This window comes from Heteronotia binoei, chromosome 6 (assembly GCF_032191835.1).
Source record: "Heteronotia binoei isolate CCM8104 ecotype False Entrance Well chromosome 6, APGP_CSIRO_Hbin_v1, whole genome shotgun sequence".
NCBI classification, from domain to species: domain Eukaryota; kingdom Metazoa; phylum Chordata; class Lepidosauria; order Squamata; family Gekkonidae; genus Heteronotia; species Heteronotia binoei.
The window spans coordinates 22,450,284-22,477,104 of record NC_083228.1 but is presented as its reverse complement, the minus strand read 5'-3'; the positions used below and the strand labels follow the sequence as shown (position 1 = coordinate 22,477,104).

The 26,821-nt window shown below is 41.8% G+C and overlaps 1 protein-coding gene across 3 annotated transcripts in view; it reads right to left on the bottom strand.

Moving 5' to 3' along the window:
- The window catches only part of ARID5B (AT-rich interaction domain 5B), a 267,599-nt gene that overhangs the window by 124,259 nt on the left and 116,519 nt on the right, over positions 1-26,821 (bottom strand). For all 3 annotated transcript variants that reach the window (XM_060241097.1, XM_060241096.1, XM_060241098.1), the window contains one exon: positions 11,908-12,138. In XM_060241097.1, the coding sequence (XP_060097080.1) occupies positions 11,908-12,138 (231 nt within the window). The remainder of the gene's footprint in view (positions 1-11,907; positions 12,139-26,821) is intronic.

The window sequence follows — 26,821 nt, the reverse complement described above, 5'->3', positions numbered from 1 at the left end:
AGTCTAACTTGGGTGTGCTCTGAGCATGGATAACCGAGACTTGCATCTCCAGAAAGAATCACAGCCTGGCGCATCAGCCATAAAGCTGGGGAAAAGCATTACACAGAACAGAGAAGACCAGCATCTCCCTCGGAAAACCAAGACTAAATGGACACCCAAGCAGCAAACCTGCTTCTTGAAGGAAATTGCAACACCATTCAGAACAAGGTGGCTCCTTGATGCCCAACAGGTATATTCACCAAAAGCACCTCCATTTTATCTAGACTGGGCTTCAGTTCGTTGGCCCTAGTCACTTCCACAACCAGTGCTAGGCAATGAATGCTTCAAAATGTCTGCTATCTCACCTGATTATAGTGAAAACGAGAAATAGAGCCAAACACCATCTGCATTGTAATGACACATAACTCCAAATCCCCAGCAGACCTTTCTCAGCAGTCTCATGTAAGCCTTAATTAGCATGGGAGAGAACACAGAATTCTGTGGTACCCCACAAGACAAATACCAACAACTGTAACAGATACTCCCCACCATTAATTATTGATACTGCCACAGGAGGTGGTGGCGGCTACAAGCATAGACAGCTTCAAGAGGGGGTTAGATAAAAATATGGAGCAGAGGTCCATCAGTGGCTATTAGCCACAGAGTGTGTGTGTGTGTAATTTTTTTGGCCACTGTATGACACAGAGAGTTGGACTGGATGGGCCACTGGCCTGATCCAACATGGCTTCTCTTATGTTCTTATGATACTTATAACCAATATACTCAAAATATAAATATAAATACTACTCTGTGTGTATACACCTTGGTGTGTGTATCTGTATATGCAAGTAATTATAAAATTCAGTCAGAATCAAACTGATTACAAAAACCAAAACATGCACAGAATTGCAAACAAAAGTGCACCCTGGAATCTAGACTTGTACTTGCATTGGCTGGAACTACTGCTCCAGTAATAGTGCCGTCACAATGTAAACGGGACCATGGAGGAGAGACTAAGCCACAACAAAAAGAAAAAAACTCTCCATGTAAAATGCAATTTTAACTTGTTGTGAATAATAAGTATCAAATACAAAACGAATAATATCAGTACATATCACAAAACCTCATACGTTACTCAATGCTCCTACTGTCCTTATGTGGCTGAAAGCCACTAAATAACATTCAGTCCAGTGTTAAAAGTAGGTGGTCCTAAGGAGAACCGGTCCGCTTTGCAAGCCATTTCAGATCTCAGGTGCCTGCATTGCTGATAAGGATAGTACTTACTATGGCGTTCCCGCTATTATGCATGCTAATTAGAGAAAGCTAGGAATACTTTTGGCACTACTGGACCTGGAAAATTGTACAACACTTATAAGAATGGTTCCTGGAAGAAGGATCTGAGATTCAAAACAGCTTGCAAAGCGGACTGGTTCTCCTTTGGACCACCTACTTTTAACTGGAGAGTAGGAGCACTGAGTAACGTATGAGGTTTTAACTTGGTGATAAGTACTGATATTACTCGTTTTGTATTTTGATACTTATTATTCACAACAAGTTAAAATGCATTTTACACGGAGAGTTTTTTCCTTTTGTTGTGGCCAGTAATAGTGCCAACAGTCAAGGAATAATTTCATTCTCTACAATCAGAAAGCCCATAAGGCAGGGCTACCCAGCAGCAACAACATTCCTGCAACATGGCAGATGTCGGCATGCCAAACATGGGCTGTATAGCATCGCTCCTACTATGCACTGGTCCATGAACGCAAAACTTCAGCATATGGCTGTGAGAGAGGAGAATGCAGGTGAAAACTGCACCGTTCACAACATTCCAAATGGGTAGCCATGTTAGTCTGCATGCATCCACACACTGTTGAATGTTGTACTACCGCTGCATTGCTATTACAACCAAATTGGAAATGACTGCTACAGCATAACCATAGTGCTACACCCAATGTTCTACCAGTGCAACCCTTCCCTGGTAGTAAGTATAAACACTGATTTAGTGGCATTTAATGAGATTTTTTTTAACCATAAGCTTTTATTGACAAGATGCATCTGACAAAGTGAGCTCTAATCCTTATGCTGGAATAAAATTTGGTTAGCCTTTGAAAGTGCCAGTTCACTAAGACAGCTGGGTGCTGTTCCACATTCGCGTACCCAGTTCCTTGAGGACTGCAGGATTAATCAGCAAGAAGCACATATATGTGAGATATTGTACATCAGAATCCACAGGCAGAACATTTGCCTCTCCTTGTGTCACTCAGACACAATTTCCAACAGCTCCCACCTCCCTACAAGTTATCAGGCAATGAATAGCAAGAAATCAAGCAACATCATAGATTGCAAGGACTGGCTTTATTTTTAATTACTTCTAAAAATCTAGGCACCCCAGACATAGGACATCAGACAATCTTAGTTTCCTACCTGCCTGCCCTCCCTTTGCAGCCCAGTCATAAGCAGTTCTCCTTACGGCTTAACCCCATGAAGCATCTACTGGAAATTAATGACCCTTACATTTTTCATTTCCCTTATTGGGCAGTAAAGTACATGCGTTTTCAAAAGCTTACTCAAGAATATTAACCAAAGACTGAATCATAACCAGCTTGTAAAATTTCTTTACTAACACTTTTCTGTTTAAGAGAAATTACTCGCTTGCCCAGAAAAAAGCAATCTTTTCAAGGGATATTTTACCATCTTAGCCGATGTGGGTGTTTGAAAGGAAATGAGTGCATGGATGGAGTCTAGTCATGCGTGAATGCAAATAAAATGGGATCATGATGAAGAACCAGGACCCTTTGATCTTCTGTTTGTGGCCTTTTACGTAAAGGGGTGAATTTGGTAGTAATACAGGCCTGCCTTCTGGATCTCTGGGAAAGAGCTGGTTTCTATTAAACATTTGGGAACACTTGTGGACCTACAATTTTACACAACGTTTTAAATTTGGATCTCAGTCCTTAATTCACTAACCCCTACTGCAAGCCAGTAAGACGGATCTCTAATATTTTCAGAGAACAGGCAGGAAGAAAAGCAGGGATGACACCAATTTGGAACAGCCATGGAGCAGTGGTTCTTAGCCAATGAAAACACTTCATTCCGATGAGACTGTGGTTCAGGGGATTCTCCATATACAAAGTGTATGAAAAACTTCTGGGGTCACCGACAGACTAAACTATAGGGGCCATTAGTTCTGGGTTTTTTTCTAAATGATTTTTGGGGAAATCTTCCATGGGGTACTTATCAGAGATTGCTCGCTGAGCAAAATCAGTAACGGCAGATAAGTTTACTCTACCATTTCCAACCTTCCCCTACAATGTGTGTCTTCAAGAGTGTTATCAGATATGGTCTACAGTTCATTCTAAGTTCATATGGTGTAATGGGGTGGCATTAGTGTGAAAACACTAGATGCACACATGGGGAAAGGAGTCCAAGTGTTTGCTGCTGTGCTCAAATCAAGTTCTTTTTAGTAGCAATTTATAGGCAGGTGACTAAGTTTGAACTGGTGCACAACATGACTTTTTATAAAGTTGTGTTCATAAAGTCAACCTACCAGTGAATTCCTACATTGTAGTCAAATCTGTCTGATAACACCTGTCAGTGAGAACCAGGGCTTTTTTTGAGCAGGAAGGCACAGGAACGCAGTTCTGGCTGACTTGGTGTCAGGGGTGTGGCCTAATATGCAAATTAGTTCCTACAGGGCTTTTTCTATTGGGAAAAAAAAGGCCTGGTGAGAACCAATCATCTTCATCTGCCTACCCTCTGCAATTTGTGATAACTCCTAACCTTACCTTTTTAGGGGAAAATATTAAACAATTTCCTCTCCCCGTTTTCCCTTAAATTTTGCTGTTTTTTTCCCCTTCACAGATCAAAACAGAGAGAGAGAGAAAAAAAGTCATAAAGGAACAACATGTTCTTGTTTATAATGCATAATAAAAAAAACTGAAAGAAGCCTTGATGGAAAAACATTTCTCTCTTAAAGCCTTTGAGCAAGTATAGCAGTTCATATGCTGTGGTGAATTGTTTCTTTGTCAAGATATTTTGGGGACCTCGTTTTATTTCAAACTGTCTACTGGGGCTACAACAAAATGCATAAAACTGTTCAGGTCCCTTCATCACAGGGTTTTTGTAAAATAAGTGTGGGCTTTATTGTATCAGATCATTCGAAAAAACAGGGGAATTTTACAAAGACATCCATGTGCCAATCTTTCCTTAATCATTAGTACAACTAGGTCAGTACCCCAGGCTCAAACTAGAAGTATCAATAGATTTTTCTTGATAATTTTCCTCAGTTTGTATATAAATTAAAATAAATGGGAGCTCTATCATCTTTCAGAGGTCCACATCTAATTTGTATAAGGGGCGCTTGCATTAATACAGCCTTTATCTCTTGCGGCTGAACATGGTAATCTCTGAACAGGTGTTGTTGTGAGTGTTGTGGTGGTGGAAAGCATCCAAGTCACAGCCAACTTATGGTAACCCCTTAGGGGTTTTCAAATGAAGAGACGTACAGAGGTGGTTTCCCATGGCCTGGATCCACATCATGACCCTAGGCTTCCTTGGTGGTCTCTCATCCAAGTATTAGTTCACTGTTTTGTGATGTTTTAATATGATTATATTACGCAACACTGCTTTTTGGAGACTTGTATGAGACAACAGCATATAAATAAATGCACTTCCCACTAACTTTTCAATTCACCCTCAGTTCTTACTTCTATAATGGCAGAATATTTACTTCATGGATCTCTGGGTTATGTTTTACATGCAGCCCTCACAGAAAACATAATTTAGATGTTTGTTACCACTAGTCAGTACTTCACACAGTTTATGATAAACACCTATTTTGAGCACTTATTGTCCACACCTCTTCGGGCATCTTTTCCTTAAACCATTTTTTTAAAGTATATTTTAGCACATCTAAGATTCCCTCAGGTTAAAGACATCTATTTTTACACGCTGGGAAGATTTCTCTCACATTCCCTTAATCTAATCTTTCCCCCTCCCCCACTACACATCTGATTGATAAACAACAGTACCTTCAAGTAATCCATTTATCTACTGTACCACCATGCCTGTGTTTAGATTTACCTGTCATTGCTTTATACATGCAGCATCAATCTACATGGTATTGGTATAAACAGTTTGTGTAACTCAATGTAGTACATTTTGTCGTCCTGTCAGTGGAGGTGAAAAAGGATAAAACAGAGTTTTATCAGCAGTATGCCATCAATGTATGGAGACTGACACGGTACAATCAGTAATACACAGCCAGAATTATATATGGAAGACTAGATCTGCTATATTCTACTAAGTTACTTAGCAGACCTTGCGGCCTTTAGTATGTTGCAAGTATGATCCACAAAGCTCTGCTTAACTCATTAATCTCCCTAAGGCATACCAAGGAGAGAGGAGCCTTTTTGTTTTATATTCTAATATAATATTTTATATTATATTAAAAACAACAGCAAGATACGTTCAGGAAATTAAATCATATTTTAACTACATGTAATCCAGGGTCAGAGATATTCTCTGATGTTTTACATGGCAATTAACCTATTTCATTGCTATAAGGTCGAGGAATGCCATGACAACAGTGAGCTGTGGCCACAGTAACAGAACACTTGCAGAATCGCCCCAGTGAATGCAAACAGGGTTTCTCAAAATTAAAATGTTAGGACCGCAGCTCCAAATCCTAAAATTAACGTGGATAGATAAATGGGATATGTCTACCTCTCTCCCTCGAGATAGAGGGTGATTCACACTTAGCAGTAGCCCTCAAATAAGCACTTCGGAAGAAAGCAGTGGGCAACATCCACACAGAGGCAGCATCTGTGAGAAATGAACCTATGGAAGACAGTGTATGTGGAGGCCGAAATCTGCATGATAGTCACTGCCTCCACCCCACCCAGAGTTACCGCAGTCCTGCATGTCATGGTGACCATATGCACAGCTCCCGGTTTTCACAAATGGCATCTCAACATGACTGCTTCCCCAGGGGCTGCTCCTGCATTCTCTCCACAGAAGGACGAACCAGCCCCTGAAGTATGCTCCAATACAACAAAGGTTATTATTATCATACAGCATTGTACGTCGTATAACCAGGATATCCTAAGATTGTCTGGTAGCCAGAAGTTCTAGATCTGTTGGTGTTATGCTCCACTAGGTGGTGAGCAAGGCCTGTTTTTAAGGCAAGAGACATTTCAGAGGTGGTTTGCCACTGCCTGCCTCTATGTCATGCCTCTGTTATTCCTTGGAGGTCACCCTTCCAGATTCTAGCCAGGGCTCTGATGAGATCAGGCTACCTTGGACTATCCAGGTCTTAGCTGACAGCAAAGGTATTTTCACAACAGCCAGGAAGCCAAAGGTTCGTAAGACTTTTATGAGTTGTCACCTCAGTTCAGATAGACCAGATCCTTGTCTCACTAGCTAGCCAACCAATGTGTAATATTAATTGACCTTACAGGTTTACACCTGTTCTGTTTTAGGCACCAGGTGAAAACCAGGCATTTTGGTGTCCACGTTTTTATCTGCTGCTTTCACAGTTGCAGTTTTTATTGCAGCTTTTAATTTAGCATCTGCTACTTTTATCTGTGGACTGTTTGATGTTTAGATAAGTGTTGCTTTAAACTGATAGGTGACCGTATTTATTTTTGTTTCCTGCCTGCGTATACTTTATTTACACCCCACTTTTCTCCCCAATGGAGACCCAAAGCAACTTATTGCATTCATTCTCTCTTCCTTTTTATCCTCAGAACAACAACCCTGTGAGGTAGGTCAGGATGAGCAAGAAGGATTGGCCCAAGGTCAATAGGATTGCCAAGTTCAATTCAAGAAATATCTGGGGACTTTGGGGGTGCAGCCAGGAGACATTGGAGTGGAGCCAGGAGCAAGGGTGTGACAAGCATTTTTGAACTTCAAAGGGAGTTCTGGCCATCACTTTTAAAGAGACTGCACACCTTTTAAATGCCTTCCCTCCACTGGAAATAATGAAGGATAGGCGCACCTTCTTTGGTGGATAATGGAATTGGACCCCCAGTCCAATCTTTTTGAAACTTGGAGGGTGTTTTGAGGAGAGACATTGGATGCTATGCTGCATCCCGAGCCCCGGCTCTCCCGAGCCCCAGATACTCGAGATGCAATTCTCCATTATACCCTATGGGAATCGGTCTCCAAAGGGAATAATGGAGTGCCCAGCAGCCTTTTCCCTCCTCTCCCCCGCTTTCTGATGATCCTGAAGCAGGGGGAGGGCCTCCAAACCAGGAGATCCCCTGCCCCCACCTGGGGATTGGCAGTCCTAAAGGTCCTCCATGGCAGAGTGGGAATTCAAACCTGGGTCTCTCAGATCTTAGTCTGATACACTAACCACTGGCTCTGGGGTTCAACACCACAATGGCAAACCCTCTGACACATAGCAATTAACATTAAAATGACTGGTGATAATCATTACATTGTAGCAGTACTAATGGTGATAACCAGATGTAGAAGCTGTGACTATGATCCTTTTATTGGTAGTTGATAACAGCGTGACATAAGCTGTAGTGATAATTAAACTCTGTGGGTTGTTAAATAGAGGTGTGGCCCGCTTCCCATTGGAGCAAACACGTGTACATCCTTGGCCATGAAAATATTCTTCCAGGCATTACAGTAACCTAGTAAATGTTTTATTTAGGAAATGTATGGGTACTGGGAAAGACATGATTATTTAAAAGAGATCAGTGGCTGCATACTTAGCAGGAAATAAATGCAACTGGAAACCACACTGGAAGCAGAAGAATTAACTACCAGTCACTTTTTAAAAAATTTCCATATTAACTGCCTTATTGTAGATCCAGGTAGATAGCCATGTTGGTCTTAAGCAACAAAATAAAGTTAAGAGTCCATTGGCACCTTTAAGACCAACAAAGTTTTAATGAAAGTATGAGCTTCCATGTGCAAGCACACTTCTTCAGATGAAAGGAAATGGAAGAAAACTATTCAGACTTATAGACAGGGCTGAACAGCAAATTTAGACCCGTACAAAACTTTCCCATTCCTTTCAAATACTAGTTACTCCAACAACCCACCTACCCATCATACCTTAAAGATCTTATTTTCTTTGGTTCTGTACTGAGTTGCATTTGGGTATAGAGCCAAAATTTAGACCCTTGATTTATGCGTATATATTTGTGTGTGTGTGTGTGTGTGTGTAAAGTCGAGTCAAGTTGCAGTCAACTGATGGCAACTCCGTATGTTTTCAAAGGTAAGTAATTAAGGAAATGTGATTTACCACTGCTTTCCTCTGCAAAGTGTTTTTTGGTGGTCTCCCATGCAAGTTCCAACTCTGCTTAGCTTTCAAGATATGACAAGATCTGGCTATACTACACCATTCCACATCCCCGTATATATATTAGCCACCTTCCTACCATGTGGAAATCAAGGTGGCTCACAATATAAGTAAAAACGATGATTGCAAAAAACACAGAAAAGACCACAATTTAACATCTCCAATTAGGAGTGCCGATAAATAAAAACTATATTAGTCAAATCCAGTCAGATAGATAGATAGACAGATGGACAGACATAGACCATTTCCATGGTAGTGAAAAAACTGTGTGTTACGTAAAATTTTCCACAGTAGATTTTTCCTCATCAGGCACAAACCTGAAGTTTTCTCCTTCTTACCCCATGTTTTTGGAATCTCCAGTTTTAGTGAGTTCCAAAATGCAGTATAAGAAGGAGAAAACTTCAGATTTGTGCCTGGCGAGGAAAAATCTACTGCAGATAATTTCATATAATGCACAGTTTTAAAAACATCAATGTGAGGAATTTCACTACTCCAGAAATGGTCATAGACAAACACATATAATAGATTTAGTCTTCTTAAAAGTCACATCAAACACTGTGACTTTATGATATAAAGTACGTTAGCTAGTTCTTGCTACATCTGATTGACCATACAAAAGTGGCAACACAGTTTACAGCAGAAAACAACAACTGTGTGCAAAGCACACCATAAAAATATATACTAAGTAATTCTTCTTGTCTATATTAGTTTCCAATAATACCAAATACACAGTATATTAAAAAAATTCACAAAAGGAAAGGATCCACAGTATTTCAGTGTCCAGAGAACGAACAGTCCTTCTCCCTTCTTGTTCAATCCGGTGTGATATCCAAATTCCTTACAAATCCTGGCTCCAAAGGTGATGTTCCCTTTGAGCTAGTGCCTACTGGAAATTTGATCAAGTGGTCTTAGTGCACGTCAAAAAGAAAAATTGAGCAGATTGGCTCTTCGAGGAAGCATTGTATGTGAAACGTGATCCAAGTTGACAGGCGTGTAAGGGAACATCACCTTTGGAGCCAGGATTAATAAGGAATTTGGATACCACACAGGATTAAACAAGAAGGGAGAAGGACTGGGCATTCTCTGGACACTGAAATACTGTGGATCCTTTCCTTTTGTGAAACTTTTTGCTATATACTGTGTATTTGGTATTATTGAAAACTAATATAGACAAGAAGAATTACTTTGTATATATTTTTATGGTGTATTTTGTACATAGTTGTTGTTTACATTTGATTGACCAGCTGACATGCTGCTTTTCACACTGTATTGGAACATCTCATATTGTGACTGAGGCAAGCAATTATCCTTGGTGACCTGTACTGAACAATGCTATAAAAATCAGAGATTTTAAAAACACACATACACACAATAACCTGTGGTGCTTCATTTCCCTTAGCTGCTCAGAGCACATGTGGTGTATTTCACAATTTTATTTTGTCATAAGCTACCTCAAATGCACAGACAGTTGCCATGGGTAAATCTTGTAAAATAAATAGATAAAATAAATACAAGGACAGCGCGATGAAAAAGAAGCAGTATATTTCCCTCAATGAATATATTTTAAAAGCAATGCTATGATTCTACAAGAACTACCCTCTACCTGCAAAGGATCCATATTAAAAAGATTTATGAATTTCAAAATTCTTTCAGTGTGAAAATGCTGTAAGGGTTGCCCTCAGCAGCAGTATTTATCCCCCTGGCGATACAGCTAATAAATCTTTATTTTCACAGCACAGGTAAACAATTACAGAAATTACCTTTCTCCAATTACAGGCGTTACCAAGCATTTACAAAGAAGACATGCTTTGAAACATATTCAACTGTATGCCCCGGAGGCACTTTGGTTAACCTGGAAAAAGCAGTCCAATCAAACTGGCAAACCTCTATGGGCTCAATTCTGCACACATTGTTTTGGCTGGATTCTGCAAGGCTCTGAGTGCTTGGCCTCTGTACCTGTGAAACTTAAGCATGTCCAGGGGTGGAATTCTAGCAGGAGCTCCTTTGCATATTAGGCCACACACCCCTGATGTAGCCAATCCTCCAAGAGCTTATAAGGCTCTTTTTTGGCTACATCAGGGGTGTGTGGCCTAATATGCAAAGGAACTCCTGCTAGAATTCCACCCCTGAACATGTCTAAGTCATTTTGAAAGGCAGCACCATTGGAGTCGCTCACTAGAACTGCACAACACAACTTCCACTATCTAACAATTCTAAAATGTCCAGCAAGGTTGCAGTCCTCAAACGCGATGCGCATGCGCACAGCTGCCAAAATAACAAGGATTCTCGTAGAGCAGTTTTCAAAATGGCAAACAGCATGTTTTTAAGAAAAGCTGAAAGTTCAGTTAAAGTTTAGTGATTCTAAATTTCTGGTGTATTTTCAGATAACCCCTAGACCATGTGAGAACAATTAATAGTGGAAGAGGCAGAGTTCCATAGACATTTCTATCACATGCCAAAAAGGTTATCTGCTTTATAGTTTTAAAATAAAAAAACTGAACAGTAGCTTGCATCTTCGGCCAGAGGCACAATAGCAATGGACACTTCAAAGAAGCCCTTGGACAACATGTACAGTTGTTGGCATCACTGGAATCCAGTTTATCTGGATCACATCTACATAAGGTGGCCAACCTCCAGGTGAGGCCTAGAGGTCTCTCAGAACTACCCCTGATCTCCCAACCACAGAGATCAGTCCCCCTGTAGAAAATGGCTGTTTTGGAGGGTGGCCTCTATGGCATTATGAGGTCCCTCTACTTCCCAAACTACAACCCTCCAGGCTGTACCCACAAATTTGCAGGGATTTCCCAACCTGGAGCTGAAAGTTCTTCATCTATAATTATTTGGAAGGCTTGAATCCAGGACTTTTTTGGTAGCAGAAACTTCTTTGCATATTAGGCCACACCAGGGCTTTGTTTGCAGAAAAAGCCCCAGCAGGAATCATTTGCATATCAGGCCACACCTCCTGGCACCAAGCCAGCTGGAACTGCGTTCCTGTGTGTTCCTGCTCGAAAAAAGCCCTGGGCCACACACCCCTGATGTAGCCAATCCTCCAAGAGCTTACAGGATTCTTAGTATGGGGCCTAATGTAAGCTCCAGGAGGACTAGCTACATCAGGGGCGTGTGGCCTAATATGCAAATGAGTTCCTGCTACAAAAAAAGCTCTGCTTGGATCTAAGTCCATGCCCCCAGGGGATGTGGTGGGCCAAAAAGAACAAGCTCACCAAAGATGCCATCTTCAGTCCATAAATACTGAACAATCTTTGAAAGCCAGTCAGTAATTCAGCATCTCAACAAAACTCTTAAATTCACACCAGCTGACGAAGCAGAGTACACAAATTTCCAATTACATATTTTTGCTTGTGATGAACAGCAGTTTTAATACCAAAACTGTAAATGGCTAGAAACACATGGCCTCCATTCTTGGATGCTGAATGGAAGATGGAAGTATGTTGGCTTTTAGCATTTCAAGCACCAACAGCTCTGTTACTTTTAATAAGTTTGTACATTAGATTACTGACTTTCACTTAGGGGAGGGAACACATTATGAAAGCAATTTCAGCAACAAAATGGTTTTGAACTTACAACAAGTGCCAGAAGGAAAAGTGACTTACCAAACTCATCACATATGCTTTCATTTTCTGTAAGAGTCGGGTGATCAAATGTATCTCGACAGTAAAGGATTTGTGGGTTTTTGCTGATCACGGCAATGCCCCCCAGGGCTAATACAAACTGGTCTGTTAGGATGGCAGTTGGTTTGTCTTGAATGCGTTTCAGCATGGAACGGTAGCGACAGTACTGTGGATAGCTGAGGATCAGTACGTTCGAATCTTCGTTATCCTCACCTGCATGAAAAATATTGAAACCATTTATTTAGTGCTGTCTGCCCCCCCCAAGCTACAATTATCTTCTCAAACTCAGCTTTGTGTTCCCCCCTTCAGGGGTGAGCAGGGGGTGTAACCAGAGGCAGGACCTTTTCAGTGGTGGCACCCTGCTTTTTGAATGTGCTCCCCCTTTAGACTTTCCTGGCTTACTTAACCTTTCTAGACACCAGTATTCCCTCTAAGCTGAGTTAGTGCAAGCTAACTCACAGTTTTTTAGCCTTTGGCTTGCGCATTTTTGTCTCAACTCAGGAAAAATGGCCCCAGAGCAAACTAACTCATGCAGTAGCTCCCAATTTTCATGCCAGTAGCTCACAAAGTAGGATTTTTGCTCACAAGACTCCACAGCTTAGAGGCTGAAGTTCTTACAGGCTGCAACCAAAATGCATGCAGACTTGAATATATTTGTGTAGCATATTCTACATTTCAGAAATTGTCCCGGTTGTTTCATTTGGGAATTTCTGGTTTAGAATAAGCCATTTAGCTTTATTTATCAGTTATGATAGTGACAAAATCTCCCCCAGTAGTTCATATAAAAGTTTTCACAACTTTGTGGCAATTGTTAATTAATTGATCGTGTTCACTAAATGTTCCCAGTACAATGTGGTTTCAATGCCAAACTGCAGCTTTTCTTAGCTTCACAGCATTATACATGCTGCTATTTAACAATCCACTTCGGGGTTTTACTGACCCCTTTCCAAAAATCATCCAGCCTGCACACTGCCTATGGGAAGATAATGGGCTAAGACTAAATAAGCTAGCAGTCTGTTTCTTGGCAAACAGCATAACACACTATCAGATCCATTCACAGAAGGGGAAGACAGAGATACAGATTCAAAACTTGCCATTCCAGGAAACACAATAACTAAAAGAGATCCCCTTGCATTTCAGCAAGTCTGTGTTTCATTTCTTATTAATAAATGCTGGGGCATCTTTCTAATCATAGCTCATCCAGGAAGGTCGGCAATGATCCAACCTGCTGAGGGGGCCTCCCCAGTATTTGGAGGGTTCCCAGGTCCCTCCTGGCCACTGGCAGGGCAGGTTTTTCTTTTTAGTACAGCCAGCCTCCAGGTGGTAGCTGGGAATCTCCCATTCTTAAAAGTGATCTCCAGGCGATTGATATCAGTTCACTTGGAGAAAATGGTTTTGCTTTGGAAGGTGGACTCCAAGGGCCTTTTTTGTAGCAGGAACTCCTTTGCATATTAGGCCACACCCCTCTCATGTAGCCAATCCTTCAAGAGCTTGCAGGGCCTACGGTAAGCTTTTGGAGGATTGGCTACATCAGGGAGGTGTGGCCTAATATGCAAAGAGTTCCTGCTACAAAAAAGCCCTGGTGGATTCTTGTGGTGATATACCCCATAACAATTTGGGGGTGGATCCTAGGGAGGGCAGGAACCTCAAGGGGGTACAATGCCTTAGGGACCACCCTCCAAAGTAGCCATTTTCTCCAGCGGAACTGATCTCTGGAGATGAGCTCTAATTCTGGAGAATCTCCAGGTCCCACCTGGAGGCTGGCATCACTAAATTGCTAACCCAATAACACACTACGTACATAGATTTGACTCTCCCCATTATTCCAGTCCAACTGGTCTAGGGACAGTTTCCTTGAATGGAAAAACAGGGTTTTGTTTTTTTGAGCCCCCCCCCCCAAGAGTTTATAAATGTACCTGTTTTGAGTGGGTAGGAAAGATTCCCACCAAGTCCCTCTCTGCCTGTAACTCCTCCTTTCCTTCCTCTCCTCACATAATGTTCCCTATAAAAATGTGGAACGTGATTTCTTCCAATGACAATACGAATCTTCCAGTATCTGTGCATAAGATTCATCTACATTTAGATGAGTTATGATCTTTCCGCTTAAACAATCAAATTAACTCGATTACAAGCTCGGCATCTATTATCATAGCAGAGGAACAATGCCAAGCCGCAAAACGGAGGGCCTACTGCATTTCTACAAACTTCTCATGTTGAAACCAGCACCCTCAAACTGGAGCAATCTAATATTAGTCCCAAAGAAGAATAATGAGTGTTGGGGAGGAAATGGGCTTTAGACGTCAATAAATTTTGTCATTACGTTTTTTCAAACTTTCAGTTTTCAAACTATACCTATCAGGGTCAGAAATATATATATATATTTTTAAAAGAGATTCTCAGGCTTCTAACAGAATACATAACACCACACAAGAGTGTCTTGATAGCTATGCACGGTCATTGGGTTATGTCTTCTCTACCAAGCCTACCTCTTTCCTGGGCCAATAAGCTTTCACCCATTTGCCAGTGCAGTTCTACCCAGAGGAAGGTAATTCTGTACTGCTCTAATGCTGGGCTCCAAAACGTTATGTGCTATAACTGCATTGTGTACTGCATCACCACTTGTAAGAATGGGACTTAAAAAAAAAAAAAATCCAAGGCCAATAGTGCAAAATCAGGTAACAATATAATTTATTACTCAGCTCCATTTCTAAAAATTCCCTATAATTTCACCAACAGGCTTCATCAGGGGAATTTGTTCATCTTACAGTACTTATCTTTTACTCTGAAGAATTACCACAAGACGAATAGATTCTCCCACTGAAACCTGTTGGTGAAATACATAGGGAATTTTTGGACATTTAACTGAGTAATTAAATATATTTTTACCTGATTTTGTACCATCGGCCTTGGTCTTGTTTTATCTCCTGTGACTGGTGCGGCTCTTTGTCTTCTTGCCACTTGCAAGAATGCCATTTTTAGACTGGTTCTCCCCCAAAGGATTCACGTTCCTGAGTAGTCTGCCTTTTATCCGCCCACAGAGCAGGCAGTAAAAAAAAAAATCTAAAACACAATTCCTTGTTCTGCAAGTGCAGGTTATCCAGTCTAGCAAATGGCATCAGAGGAAGAGAACCAAAGCTTTGTTTTTGGGAGGGTTCTGGATCCAATGAGAAGAATTTAATCTACCATTTTAAGCCTATGAACACCAGCCATGGCACACTTCCATACTTCACAGGATGTCCCAAGGAGTCAGGAGAAGAATTTAATCTACCATTTTAAGCCTATGAACACCAGCCATGGCACACTTCCATACTTCACAGGATGTCCCAAGGAGTCAGGAGCTGGAAGCGTGTATTTGTTACATTTTCCCCAAGGAGCTTGAATTAGTATTTTCAAGTACAGCTCCCCTATCAGGTAAAGCAGGCTGAAGGAAAGAGGGACCTATCTAAGGTCACTCACTGAATTCCATAGCTAAGCAGAGATTTGATCCGGGGTTCCCAAATTCAAAACTGTAGAGGTCACAGTTCAATAGGGCTGCCAATCCCTAGGTGCAGCTGGAGATCTCCTGCTATTCCAACCAGAGCTATTTTTTCCTGGGGAAATGCGGTGGAACAGAGTACCGGAACTTCTTTGTTGAAATAAAACTCTCAAAAGATGTTTAAAAAGCCCTGATTACAACTGATCTGCAGGCGAGAGATCAGTTCCCCTGGAGAAAATGGCCACTTTGGAAGGCGGACACTATGGCGTTATATCCCATGGAAGTCCCTCCCCTCCCGAAGCCCAGCCCTCCTAAGGCTCCACTCCCCTAATCTCCCAACCCAGAGCTGGCAACCCTATAGCTCAATAGCAGAGGGCATGCTTTGCATGGCAGAGGTCTTAGTTATAATCCCTAAGAATTCACATTTAGCTACTCATCTGGAATCAACTGAGAAGTCTGCAGCAGTGAGATAAAACAGGAGTACGGTGGCACCCTAAAGCCTGACATTGTTCATTCCAAAATAAGCTTTCAAAAGTCAGGACACACATTCTCAGGGACACAGCTGATGAAGGGAGATTTGACTCATGAAAACTTAGACTGGAATGAATGTTGCTACTCCTGGTTTATTTAACTTGATCTCAGCAGAATTGGAAAAGACCTCTTGGCTGAAACTTTGGAGAGGCAAAGGGCCAAGCTAGACATTGCAGTGGCCACAGGAGGAATCCGTGGCTGCCACCATTTTGAGGATAATGGTTAGTCGTTTAAAAATTGCCACAAGGGCCTGAACTGCGTCTGTGGCATGGAGGCAACAGGCAATATTGTTTTCCTGCCCCCCCCCGCACCTTTTAGAGTGCCGAAATAGCCGCAAGGGTGGTGGCTCAGACTCTCACACCAATTTTAACATGGCTAAATTCTCCTCTAAAATAGCATCTGTGGCCACAGGATGAACCTGGGGCTGCTGTAACATCTGGCTCTTAGTCAGTGCTTAAGACACAATGTTATGCAAATCAGAGTTGGAACAAATAATGGTTTGTCATTATGTGAGAGGCATCAGGAAAGGCATCAATTTAGCATCTTAAAAAATAGTTTTAAGCTGGTTTGCACAAAAAATAAGTCTAAAATGATTTTGATGAAACAATAAAACTGCAGTTTGACCAAAATTTCCCACAGCTTCAAAATCCGTACACATTACGCATTTCTAGTGCCATCTGAGCCATGTGAATATAACACAGCTGTTTCTATTGCTGATCTTTAGAATAGGCCCCCATAACAGTGCTGGCCCCCTAATGTTCTGCCCTGGATGCCGAGGGCTGGTTGGCAGGTTTTGTTTAGGAAAATGATACATCATACCTTCAAACAGACATTGGTATAAACAGTCTTGAGTTGAGACCATACTTTCGCTGCGTGTCAGGATGTGGTCAGCTTTTGTAACAAGGTGTATGGCAGTGTCTCAGATGAGCCCTTATATCAAACCACTAGTTTCCAGTAAAGCACATGACAAATAGACTGCATAAATTTCTCTGCGCTGTTATGTGGCATTTTAATGACATTTTAAGGCAATCCGCTTGCTAAAATTAAAAACCAAGCCACTGTTTGCAAGACTGGTGTTCTACTTCTTTTTGTTATTTTTGCTTCTTAAACAGCTTTCAGGTATGGGGGCTGGGGGGGAGGCAACCACTCAATGCCAAGCCATAAATGTATCCAATAAGTCCTTTGTAAGGTGTCCCCCCCCACCCCGCGCTTCCTTTATTCACAAAAGGGCCAACAAATCAATCCAAGGAGGCACAAAGAATGGGTAAACTGCGCAATTTGTTTAAGCAAGAGCAAACAAAATATTCTTGTAACAAAGATTTTTTTCTCTCAGCCACACCTATATGAGAAAAGAAACCAAAGAACAGGTTCTACCCACCTCAAAAAGCACAGTCTAAAGGAAAGTGGGCGGGGGCTTCAAGAAAACCTAGGAAATGTCACTTAACTGTAATTATGTATCTCGGTGCACTCTGTTAAACTGAAACAATCAGAAATAATTTTTTTCTGGCATAAACTGAAATGTAAGCCGTGACTATCACTTTTCCATTAAGGTGTGTGTTTGTGGGGAAGTATTGCATTAAGTTCTTGCCGAAGAAAATATGCCCGATAATATTTCAACTTCTACCACATCAGCTGCAGGCAGCAAAGATCAATACTGACACAGCAGGATACTTGAAACAGTTAAACTGAAATGACCCCTAATCCTGTCCTCATATAAGTAATTCCTTGATTTAATAGCCTCTTCCAATGTCAGTTTTTTATTTCTGTGTGTGTGTGCCTTTGCTTTACAAGCAGAAGATCCCAGGTTCAATTGCTAGTCTCTCCAGTTAAAAGAGGATCAGGTAGTAGATGGTGTGAAAGACCTTTGCCTGAAATCCTGGAGAGCAGCTGCCAGTTTGAGTAGACAATACTAACCTCGATGGACCAAAGGTCTGATTCAGTCAGGGCCGGATTAACAATTAGGCCAAGTAGGTACTGGCCTGCATCGGAGCCACTCTTTGTCCAACTTGCCTGGTGTGGCTGCTGCTGGCGTTGTCACCAAGTTTGCCCCTCTCTGCCTCTCCCCTGCAGCTTTGAAAAAAAGGACTTTTAAGAATGTGCCTCAGGCTGCAGCGGGGGCCATGGGCAGCAGGGCGGGTGTTCCGACTCTGAGATCATTTGCAAGGGGGCCCCTGAGATTTTTACTGGCTAGGGGTCTCCACAGGGTTTAATCCCGCACTGGATTCAGTATAAGGCAGCTTCATGTGTGCCTTTGAATAAATCTATTTGTCTTTCTCTGTGTGTATATTCCTACACAACAAGCATGAACACAGACCAGAAAGACACCAATGAATTTACATGGTTTCCTTGAAGGCATATGTTGTGTCCGGGGTTTTGTACGCACAAATGCTCCTGTAGTGGCTCATTGGAGCTGATGGACTGAGCTAGGAGCTCGCATAATAATAGAAGCAGGATCCTAGTCCCTGCGATCCCTGACCTATTGCGGGTCCCCTTGCTGGTTCAAATGGGCCTATGGCACGCTAGCGCGGGAACCTGATGTGTATATAGTTGGTCCCGTTGGGCCTTTGCAGTTCAGTTCCGGGCTTACTCATTATGCTCTAATGACAACAAACTGAGCTGATCACTATGCTACCAGTCTCCTCGTGTATCGAACCCAGTATTTAACAGGTTAGGAACACAAGAGTTTAAAATGTGGGCATTCCTGTTGAGAGTTTGCATTCCTCAAATTGTCTCCGCAAGGAGATGGGATGCATTGGACAATAAAACAGACCACTTGAATAAGCATGGCAGCTTTAAACCTACCAAGTGACATCCACAAAATTATTTTGGGCATGTCGGGGGGGGGGGGATGACTTTTTTTCTTGGAGCACCAGACGAGACCTCTTGTGCCATATTACTTCTGGAAATATGCTCGGCATCTATGACAGTTTGCTAAGAGTCATGGGGAACTACTTTTTGAGCAACAGCAGCCCAAAGCCTGCTTAGGCACACACAAACAGTTGAGCGACTGCCACTGCCTGCCTCTGCATAGAAACCTTGCACTTCCTTGTTGGTCTTCCATCCAAGCACGATCCAGGGCTGACCCTACTTAGCTTCTGAGAACTGATTCAATCAGGCTTGCCTGGGCCAGGCTTCCAATCACACATTCTGAAGCTGGAAAGCAGCAGGCATTGTCCTTTCCCTCCCAATTCACACAAAGTGATGAACATTACATGCATATCAAGAGCATCATGCGTAACTTGATCTCCCTTCAGGAGCACCAAAGTTGTAACAACTGAAAAGGGTTAGTTAAACTAGCCTTCTGTTGAGGTGAGATATGAATTAAGGTCACAGTCCAACTCTCAGTTTCCTGAACCACATTCTATCCTTCAAACAATACAGGGCAATCCACAAAAAGGAAAATGTGGAGGGGGAACCCTATAAATTCCTGATCCACCCTTTTTTAGATTAAAAAGCTCATTACAGACAGAATGAGGAAATACATAATGTAGCTTGTTCTTTGTTTGTGTTCAGAAACATCACATAATGATAGCTGCCAACCACCATAATCCACTACTAACATTAGTATGCTTTCCCCCACTCTCTTAAAAAACAAAAGCCAAAAATCCTGCCCCCACCCCACCACTTCACACCAGGATTTTATAGAGCTTGATGAGGAAAATATGCATGTTCCTTCCTGCACCTAATTACCCCATCTACCAAACTCTGCCAAGATTTCTGCCCCTTAGTTCTTGTAATCGTATTAGTGCAAATGCATTCCAGTGCCAATAGAAACAGACATGTAAAGATCCCCCCCTTTTTTTGCTTAACAAATTCCAAATATGTACCAGAACTATCTTTGAAACACCAGTTCCAACTAGAAAATAGGGAAGCAAAATATTTATTTGACTATTACACATACCTATCAACTGTTAATTAAGTTCACGGGGGGTGGGGGGAGTATATTTATTTGTATCTGTATTGCACTTAGAGCATTTAATACAAGCAGACATAATTCTTCTAAGACTTGTATATATCGCCCCACCCTTTGTCATTTGGATATAATAAGCTGTAAATTCTGCCATCTGGGCAATTTCCCAGATTCTGCAGAGTCAGGAGTTACAGGGTAGCACCATTTTATCACGATGAATATTTGCGAGGTAAAATATTAATTAAGACCTGCTTTCAGTTAACAGCATCCAGCTTGGACCCCATTTAAATGAAAACTGCCCCCCCCCCTCCTGCTCAATAGAAACCAATGGGTTAGGGTACCTCCTGATACTTTATTACACCCAAATTCCTTTCTCCAAGCTCTATACTTTTTCCTAGCGCTCCTAGCAACCAAAGAAGGGCACAGCACCCAATTCATGAGCCTGGCAGCGTGCCAACCTTTGAAGATATTGATAATTGTATTGACGTTTCCAAGTCACCACTATTCTGCTGCAACACAGAATTTTGTTTTCTAATTAGCCATTTATTTTCTGGCCATTTGTTTTCAAAACTGATTATTTTTTAAAAAATAATTCTGGGGGGTGGGTTGGTGGGTGGAATCAGTAGAACAATGCAATGAAGATAAGAATACTTACGCCTGTTAGTTTCATTATCAACACTGTAATGTGAAGCGAGGGGGTGGGGGGAAGATGGGTGGTGGTGTGGCGGCGAATATAATTTCTCGGAAGGTAATTTTCCTTTCAGTCTAAGTACTCTTATTCATTGCACAGTTACTCAATGATTTCCTGTTCTAATTACAAGACATTATACAGAAAGATGTTTGTATTAAAACACACACATACACAGATCTGGGCAAGTTCGTAAATCTTAAGAGCCCACACTGGGTTCCTGTTTTAAGATTCCAAACTGGCACATCAGCTTTATCAGTCCTTCGGTCCTGATTTTGCGTGATGTACCCTACAAAATATCTAAAATCTCTCCCAAGGCAGTTAAGTTAGCACAAATGTGTACATCAAAAGGCAAATACACTTGCAGTTAAATTGCTGAATAAAAAGATTGGTTATTTTTCCACCCCAACTCCCCCCCCCTTTTACTCATTGAAACAGTTAAATTGGAAGCAAGCCAAGACGAGTGGAAAATATTAAAAAAGCAAAAACATGGGATTAAATAGAAAGGAAAGTGGAGGGGGAAAGTGAAAGACAAAAAGAGGAAGCGGGGGGGGGGGGGGGGAGACTGCCAAAAATTTATACCACAAACTTTTTCATGAAAAAAATAAAATAAAAACCCGACTGTGACATAAATCGCACGTCAGCCTTACACTGTTGTAGTTATTTTGAGAAACAGTTTGAACTGTAAGTCAGCTGGTGAAGCCCCACCCTTCATGATTTTGTAATTTTCTGTTCAGCAATCAAACACAGCAGACCCTGAACACATGGCAGAGAGTGTTTAGCAAAAACAAAGCTGTCTCAACCCAATATAGATAAAAACACCCCCCACCCACCTGGTTTCCTTAAGGGGTGGGACAACTCCTTTAAATACTTAAAAAAGGGGTTTTAAAAGCAGGTAGGCACCTTGCAAAATCTAAAATCCAAAGTCATGTAATACCTTTTATTAGGAACACCCCAAAATAACACAACATATTGTAGAAGCTGGATGCTACAAAAGGGAGGGGGTAGAGCATCTTGTCCCCCTCCTCTAAACATGCAGCTTGACAAAAAGATCTGGAGAACTGGAAATCTTGCACAAATTGTTTTCTTGTTTTGGTTGTTTGTAACAAAACATGGCTTTCATTTCTGGACAAAAGAAATGCTTAGTGTTCAAATTACTTCACAAATATCATCTTGTAACTCTCTGCCTTGGGGAGCTGAGACAGATTGGCCTGCCCAAGTCCATCTAGTAAGATTATCAGGGCAGAAGCAAGATTTGAATTGGGGACCTCCTAGGCCACAGATCCTTCTCTTAGCCTCTATACTGCACCAGCATGAGGGTTGCCGGGCAGAGCACCTGTGTATTCATAAAATTCAGGACAAGGTTGCACATTTTGTATCTGGGGTCAGATATAATTTTTTGAAATCAGTGGCTCTTTTGGTATGCATGCATTTGATTTTTTGGAGTGAGATATATTACCATGATAGAGCTATTTTTGTAAACAGATTTGTATAATAAAGAGTGAACTAATCAAAATAAATCCCTTAGAGAATCCTGCACAAGATGGTTGCCTTGTGATAAATCGCTCTTCTTTGGTTCTGCTGCCAGCACGAAAGAGTGACTTCATGGCAGAGTAGGGATTTGAATCCTGGCCTCTTGGATCCGAGTTCAACATTTTAACCATGCCAAGCTGACCTCCACATTATGCTGTTGATGTATGTGCCAAACAATACAATGCTCAGTCTGGGATGTGTCTTTTCACACACTTCATGTTAACTGAGCGAATAGTGATAAAAGATGGAGATGTAAAAACTCTCCCTAACAGGGTTGCCGAGTCTTACCTTGGCTGTGGCGGGGGAGTCCTCTTGTGTGCGCAGAGTGTGCACAGTGCGATAACATCACCCAGAAGTGACATCATCATGCCAGGGACAATCTATCATTCAGGGTAAAAACTCAATGATACTATAGAGTTTTACCCTGAATGCTAGAGCATCCCCGCACAATGACATCGCTTCCAAGTGATGTCATCATGCTAGGCATGTCGCATGATGTCAGACCTCTATGGGGGTGGGGATCCCCCCAGCGGGTTGGGGGTCTCCAAACTGGGGTGAAACCCACCCCCAGCTGGAGCTTGGCAGCCCTACTCCCTAACTCTACATCCTTCCCAACTTCAACACTTAGTTTTCAAAAGAAATATAAGTTTGTTCCTGTGAGCAGTTTGGAATTCTGAAACAGCATGGTGGGTGCAGCCACAAAATGGTTGCCACAGTTTACCTTCAAATCACACCATGAATATCTTGGTGCTGTGGTGGCAGATGCTGCCATAGTAATGTTTTTGAAAATTTGCACAGCCAATCAAATCTCCAGTTGCTCATATAAACATTTCAATCAATCAATCAATCAATCAATCAATCAATCAAGGTTAATGCTCATAGAGCGTATGAGAAGGGGGGCAAGAATATGAGAGCCTGGGTAATGGTTCCTAATTTTTTATTCCTGGTTAAAAGTTCAGGAAATATTACAGCTGTGCTTTATTCTGAGAGCAGAAAATAGAGTTTTCCACAGTAATAAAACTCAAGGGGGGGGGGGAATATCCCCTCTAAAGAGCATTTCAATACCAGAATTTTGCGCTATACAGTCAAGTATATTATAAAGAAAGCTACCTGCATTCATAATTTCCATGAATGCTAGAAAAACCTGCAGAATTGGGTAGTGCAACATTCAGCACCCTGCTTGCAAAATTCCACTTTTTATTTTTAAAGAACGGGCCTCTAGTCTGTAAGACTATGAAGATCAGCTTTTAAAGTGGGTGGGAGATGGCAGATAAACCCTCCAAAGGGTTCCATAGGATTTCCAGCAGCTGGATTGGCAAGAACACTGTAGACACGCTGCCTTCCCCATGACTAGCAGAAGCAGAATAAATTATGCAAACTAAATAAATGCTATAAAACAGGGTTGGCCAATAGTAGCTCTCCAGTTGTTTTTTGCCTACAACTCCCATCAGCCTCAGCCAGCATGGCCAATGGCTGGGGCTGATGGGAGTTGTAGGCAAAAAACATCTGGAGAGCTACCGTTGGCCACCCCTGCTATAAAAGAGTGAATGTTCATATTCAGACAGGTGATTTATTTTTTAAAACCAACTTTTCCTGGTGTAGAATTTGAGTTAACTTGGGTATTGGATTTTGTTTGTTTTTTCTTTTAAAAAAAGCAGAGTCCACACAGGTTGAGTATAACTGAATGCAAATAAATAAGAGGCAGGCTGGTGAATGCTCCTATTTACCAACATCCGATGAGAACAGATCTAGCAGGAAGCCTACCCTGCTTTCCTGACCATTACACTAAAAACCCCCAGGTAACTGAACACCAGCCAACACGAGATTATATCACAACACAAATGGAGTAGAGCTACCATTATCTGAACCTCTTCATTACATGGATTTCATTATCTGAACCTCTTCATTACATTCAGCTCTTTGTCCATAAAATGTTACAAAAAAGGCAGTCCTGCGAATCCAAAATCTTTGTTATCTGGACATTTTGGGATGCTTTTTGGCTGTTAAACATGGTCAATATGATGTTTAAGAAAAATTGAAAGGTGGGAGGAAGGTGCAGATGCAAAGTCTTCCCCAGGAGTCTCAACAGAATGGCTTAAGAAGATGATGATGAGGATATTGGATGTATATCCGGCCCTATACTCTGAATCTCAGAGCAGTCACAATCTCCTTTTCCTTCCCCCCCACAAGAGACACCCTGTGAGGTGGGTGGGACTGAAAGAGCTCTTGCAGCAGCTGCCCTTTCAAGGACAATCCTACAAGAGCTATGGCTAACTCAAGGCCATTCTAGCAGGTGCAAGTGGAGGAGTGGGGGATCAAACCCGGTTCTCCCAGATAAGAGTTCACACACTTAACCGCTACACCAAACTGACTCTCAAAAAGCCTCTGCCTCTTATCTAGGTACATAAAATCTTCTGCTCTGCTGGTTTCTTGCCTGCTTAGGGCCTCCAACTGGTAGTGGCTGTAACAACTCCACCCCCAGTGGAGGGAGTTTTGCTCAAGTCTCATCTTCAGTTCCCATCATTTCCATCTCCATTTGCTCACAAAATGCTAACTTAGCATGCCTTGGCTCAGCTAATTAATTACGGCACTTTTTAAATATTAATGGCTGAATTACCCACATTAAGTCCATAAAGAAAAATGCAAATAAAATAATTGGCTGAGCCCAGTGGGTGAAGCTGCAAACCTTTGTTGGCGAGGTTGAAACAAATTTGGGTAAATTATCAACACAACAGGGAAACGGCTTTGTGGCCGGAACTTTTCAGGAGGCAGATCTACCCATGCTTAGCTTATGGTCCACGGAACATCCAAACACCCCCCACCACCAGCACTGGGAAGCTAATGTAATCAAGGATGACAACAGAGAGAAAATTGGCTACGGGTGGCCAGATAATGGTTATTTTGAACAAATTGCCCATTTGGATTGGCATACAGAACTTTGTTTTGTTGATGTCAAATAAATGACAATTAGCAGCGATAATGTGCTTAATCATATATACCCTCTCATGCACCAATCCATAGATTCTGGCAGAGTTGCCTATCATCTGCCCCAAAACAACCAACAATGCTAGCTCTCACTGTGCAAACTACTTATGAGCAGGGGTTTTTTTGTAGCAGGAATCCCTTTGCATATTAGGCCACACACCCCTGATGCAGCCAATCCTCCAAGAGCTTACAGAGCTCTTAGAAACAGGGCCTACTGTAAGCTCTTGGAGGATTGGCTACATCAGGGGTGTGTGGCCTCTTATACAAAGGAGTTCCTGCTACAAAAAAAGCCCTGTTTGAAATAAATAAGCAAGCAAGTTATTTATGTAGTCTGGAGATCAGTTGTAATTCTCCAGCCACAATTGGTGCTTAAGATGTTGCTGCTCTTTTAAAAATAATACAAACTTATAGTATGTCTCTCTGAAGAAGTATTAGCAAGAAATTAGTTCACAAGTCGACAGTATTCAACTGTCCATTCCAGCCCGGGAGAACCATCAGATGAAACTGACAAGTATTACATTTTTTGAAGCACTTTATTTAAGCCTTACTGAATCTGCATAAGAACTTTCGATCTAAGGAGCTGGAAACTGCTTCATCATACTAGAAACAGACTTCCATAATATGATATTGCACTTTATTGGAACAAATGATTAGAGGTTTATGATTCCATTCAAAAGGACAGATAATATGTTGCATTGATTGTACACCTCCTGTGTTTTTGACAAGTGTATGGTTGTTAACAATTATATACATGGCTCCTTAAATTGATATTACAGTTGATTATTCATATCACAAGGCAGCAACTTAGGTTTGCCAGCTCTTATTTGGGAAATACCTGGTGCTTTTATGGATGGAGCCTAGTGAGAGCGGACTTAAGGAAGGTGATTGACTTCAACGGGGTGTAATGCCATAGAGTCTGCCTTCTAAAACAGCCATTTTCTCCAAGTGAATTGATCTCTATTGCCTGGAGATTAGTTGTAATAATTGGAGATCTCCAGCTACCACCTGGAGGTTGGCAAACCTATGGCAACACAAGGAATTTTTCCACATTCCATGATCAGTGCCATCAGAACTGACAGTGTTGACCTCCAATTTCTATGTGCATCTTGTTACAGCAGGCATGTATCTTTTCTCTTCTCCCCAAAAAGATTGTAAATTAGCTGAAAATCTCTCCAGCGCTTTCCCTTCCACTGTCTTTTTAAACCACTGCTGGGGGCTGGAGGTTGGTGGGAGAAATCACCTAATTTCCAAGAGTTCTTAAAATAAGTTTTAACATGTGAAGTAAAGAGACCACTTACAGTTCTTCTAAGAGACTAAAACTCCCATTCAATCCCATGCTAATACAGTCACATAAAAACCCCAGTTCCATCTAATACGTACTTAAAGCTCCCACCTGGAGAACTTGTTATTTTACGGCTGGTGATTTGAATCTGATCTTTTCAATCCCCATCGAAACCACATCAAAAATTGAGTACGTTGATCAAGAACTGGACGTGCATAATAAAATCATCCGTAATATTCATCGCATGAAATCAATTTAAATCAGCCCCGTAGCCAGAAATTTTTTGGGTGGGGGGGACCAGGACATAAAATTTTGGGTGGGGGGCCGTGGAGTCTTGGCTGCTTCTTCCAGCAGCCAGCCTCCGGGCCCCAGCTCTCTCTCACACTTTTGGGGGTGGGAAGAAGAGCCCGGGGAGAGCAGCGGTGGCAAAAACGGGACTGCAGGGAGAGCTTGGGAGGCAGGGAAGAGCCCAGGGAGAGTGGCAGCAACGAA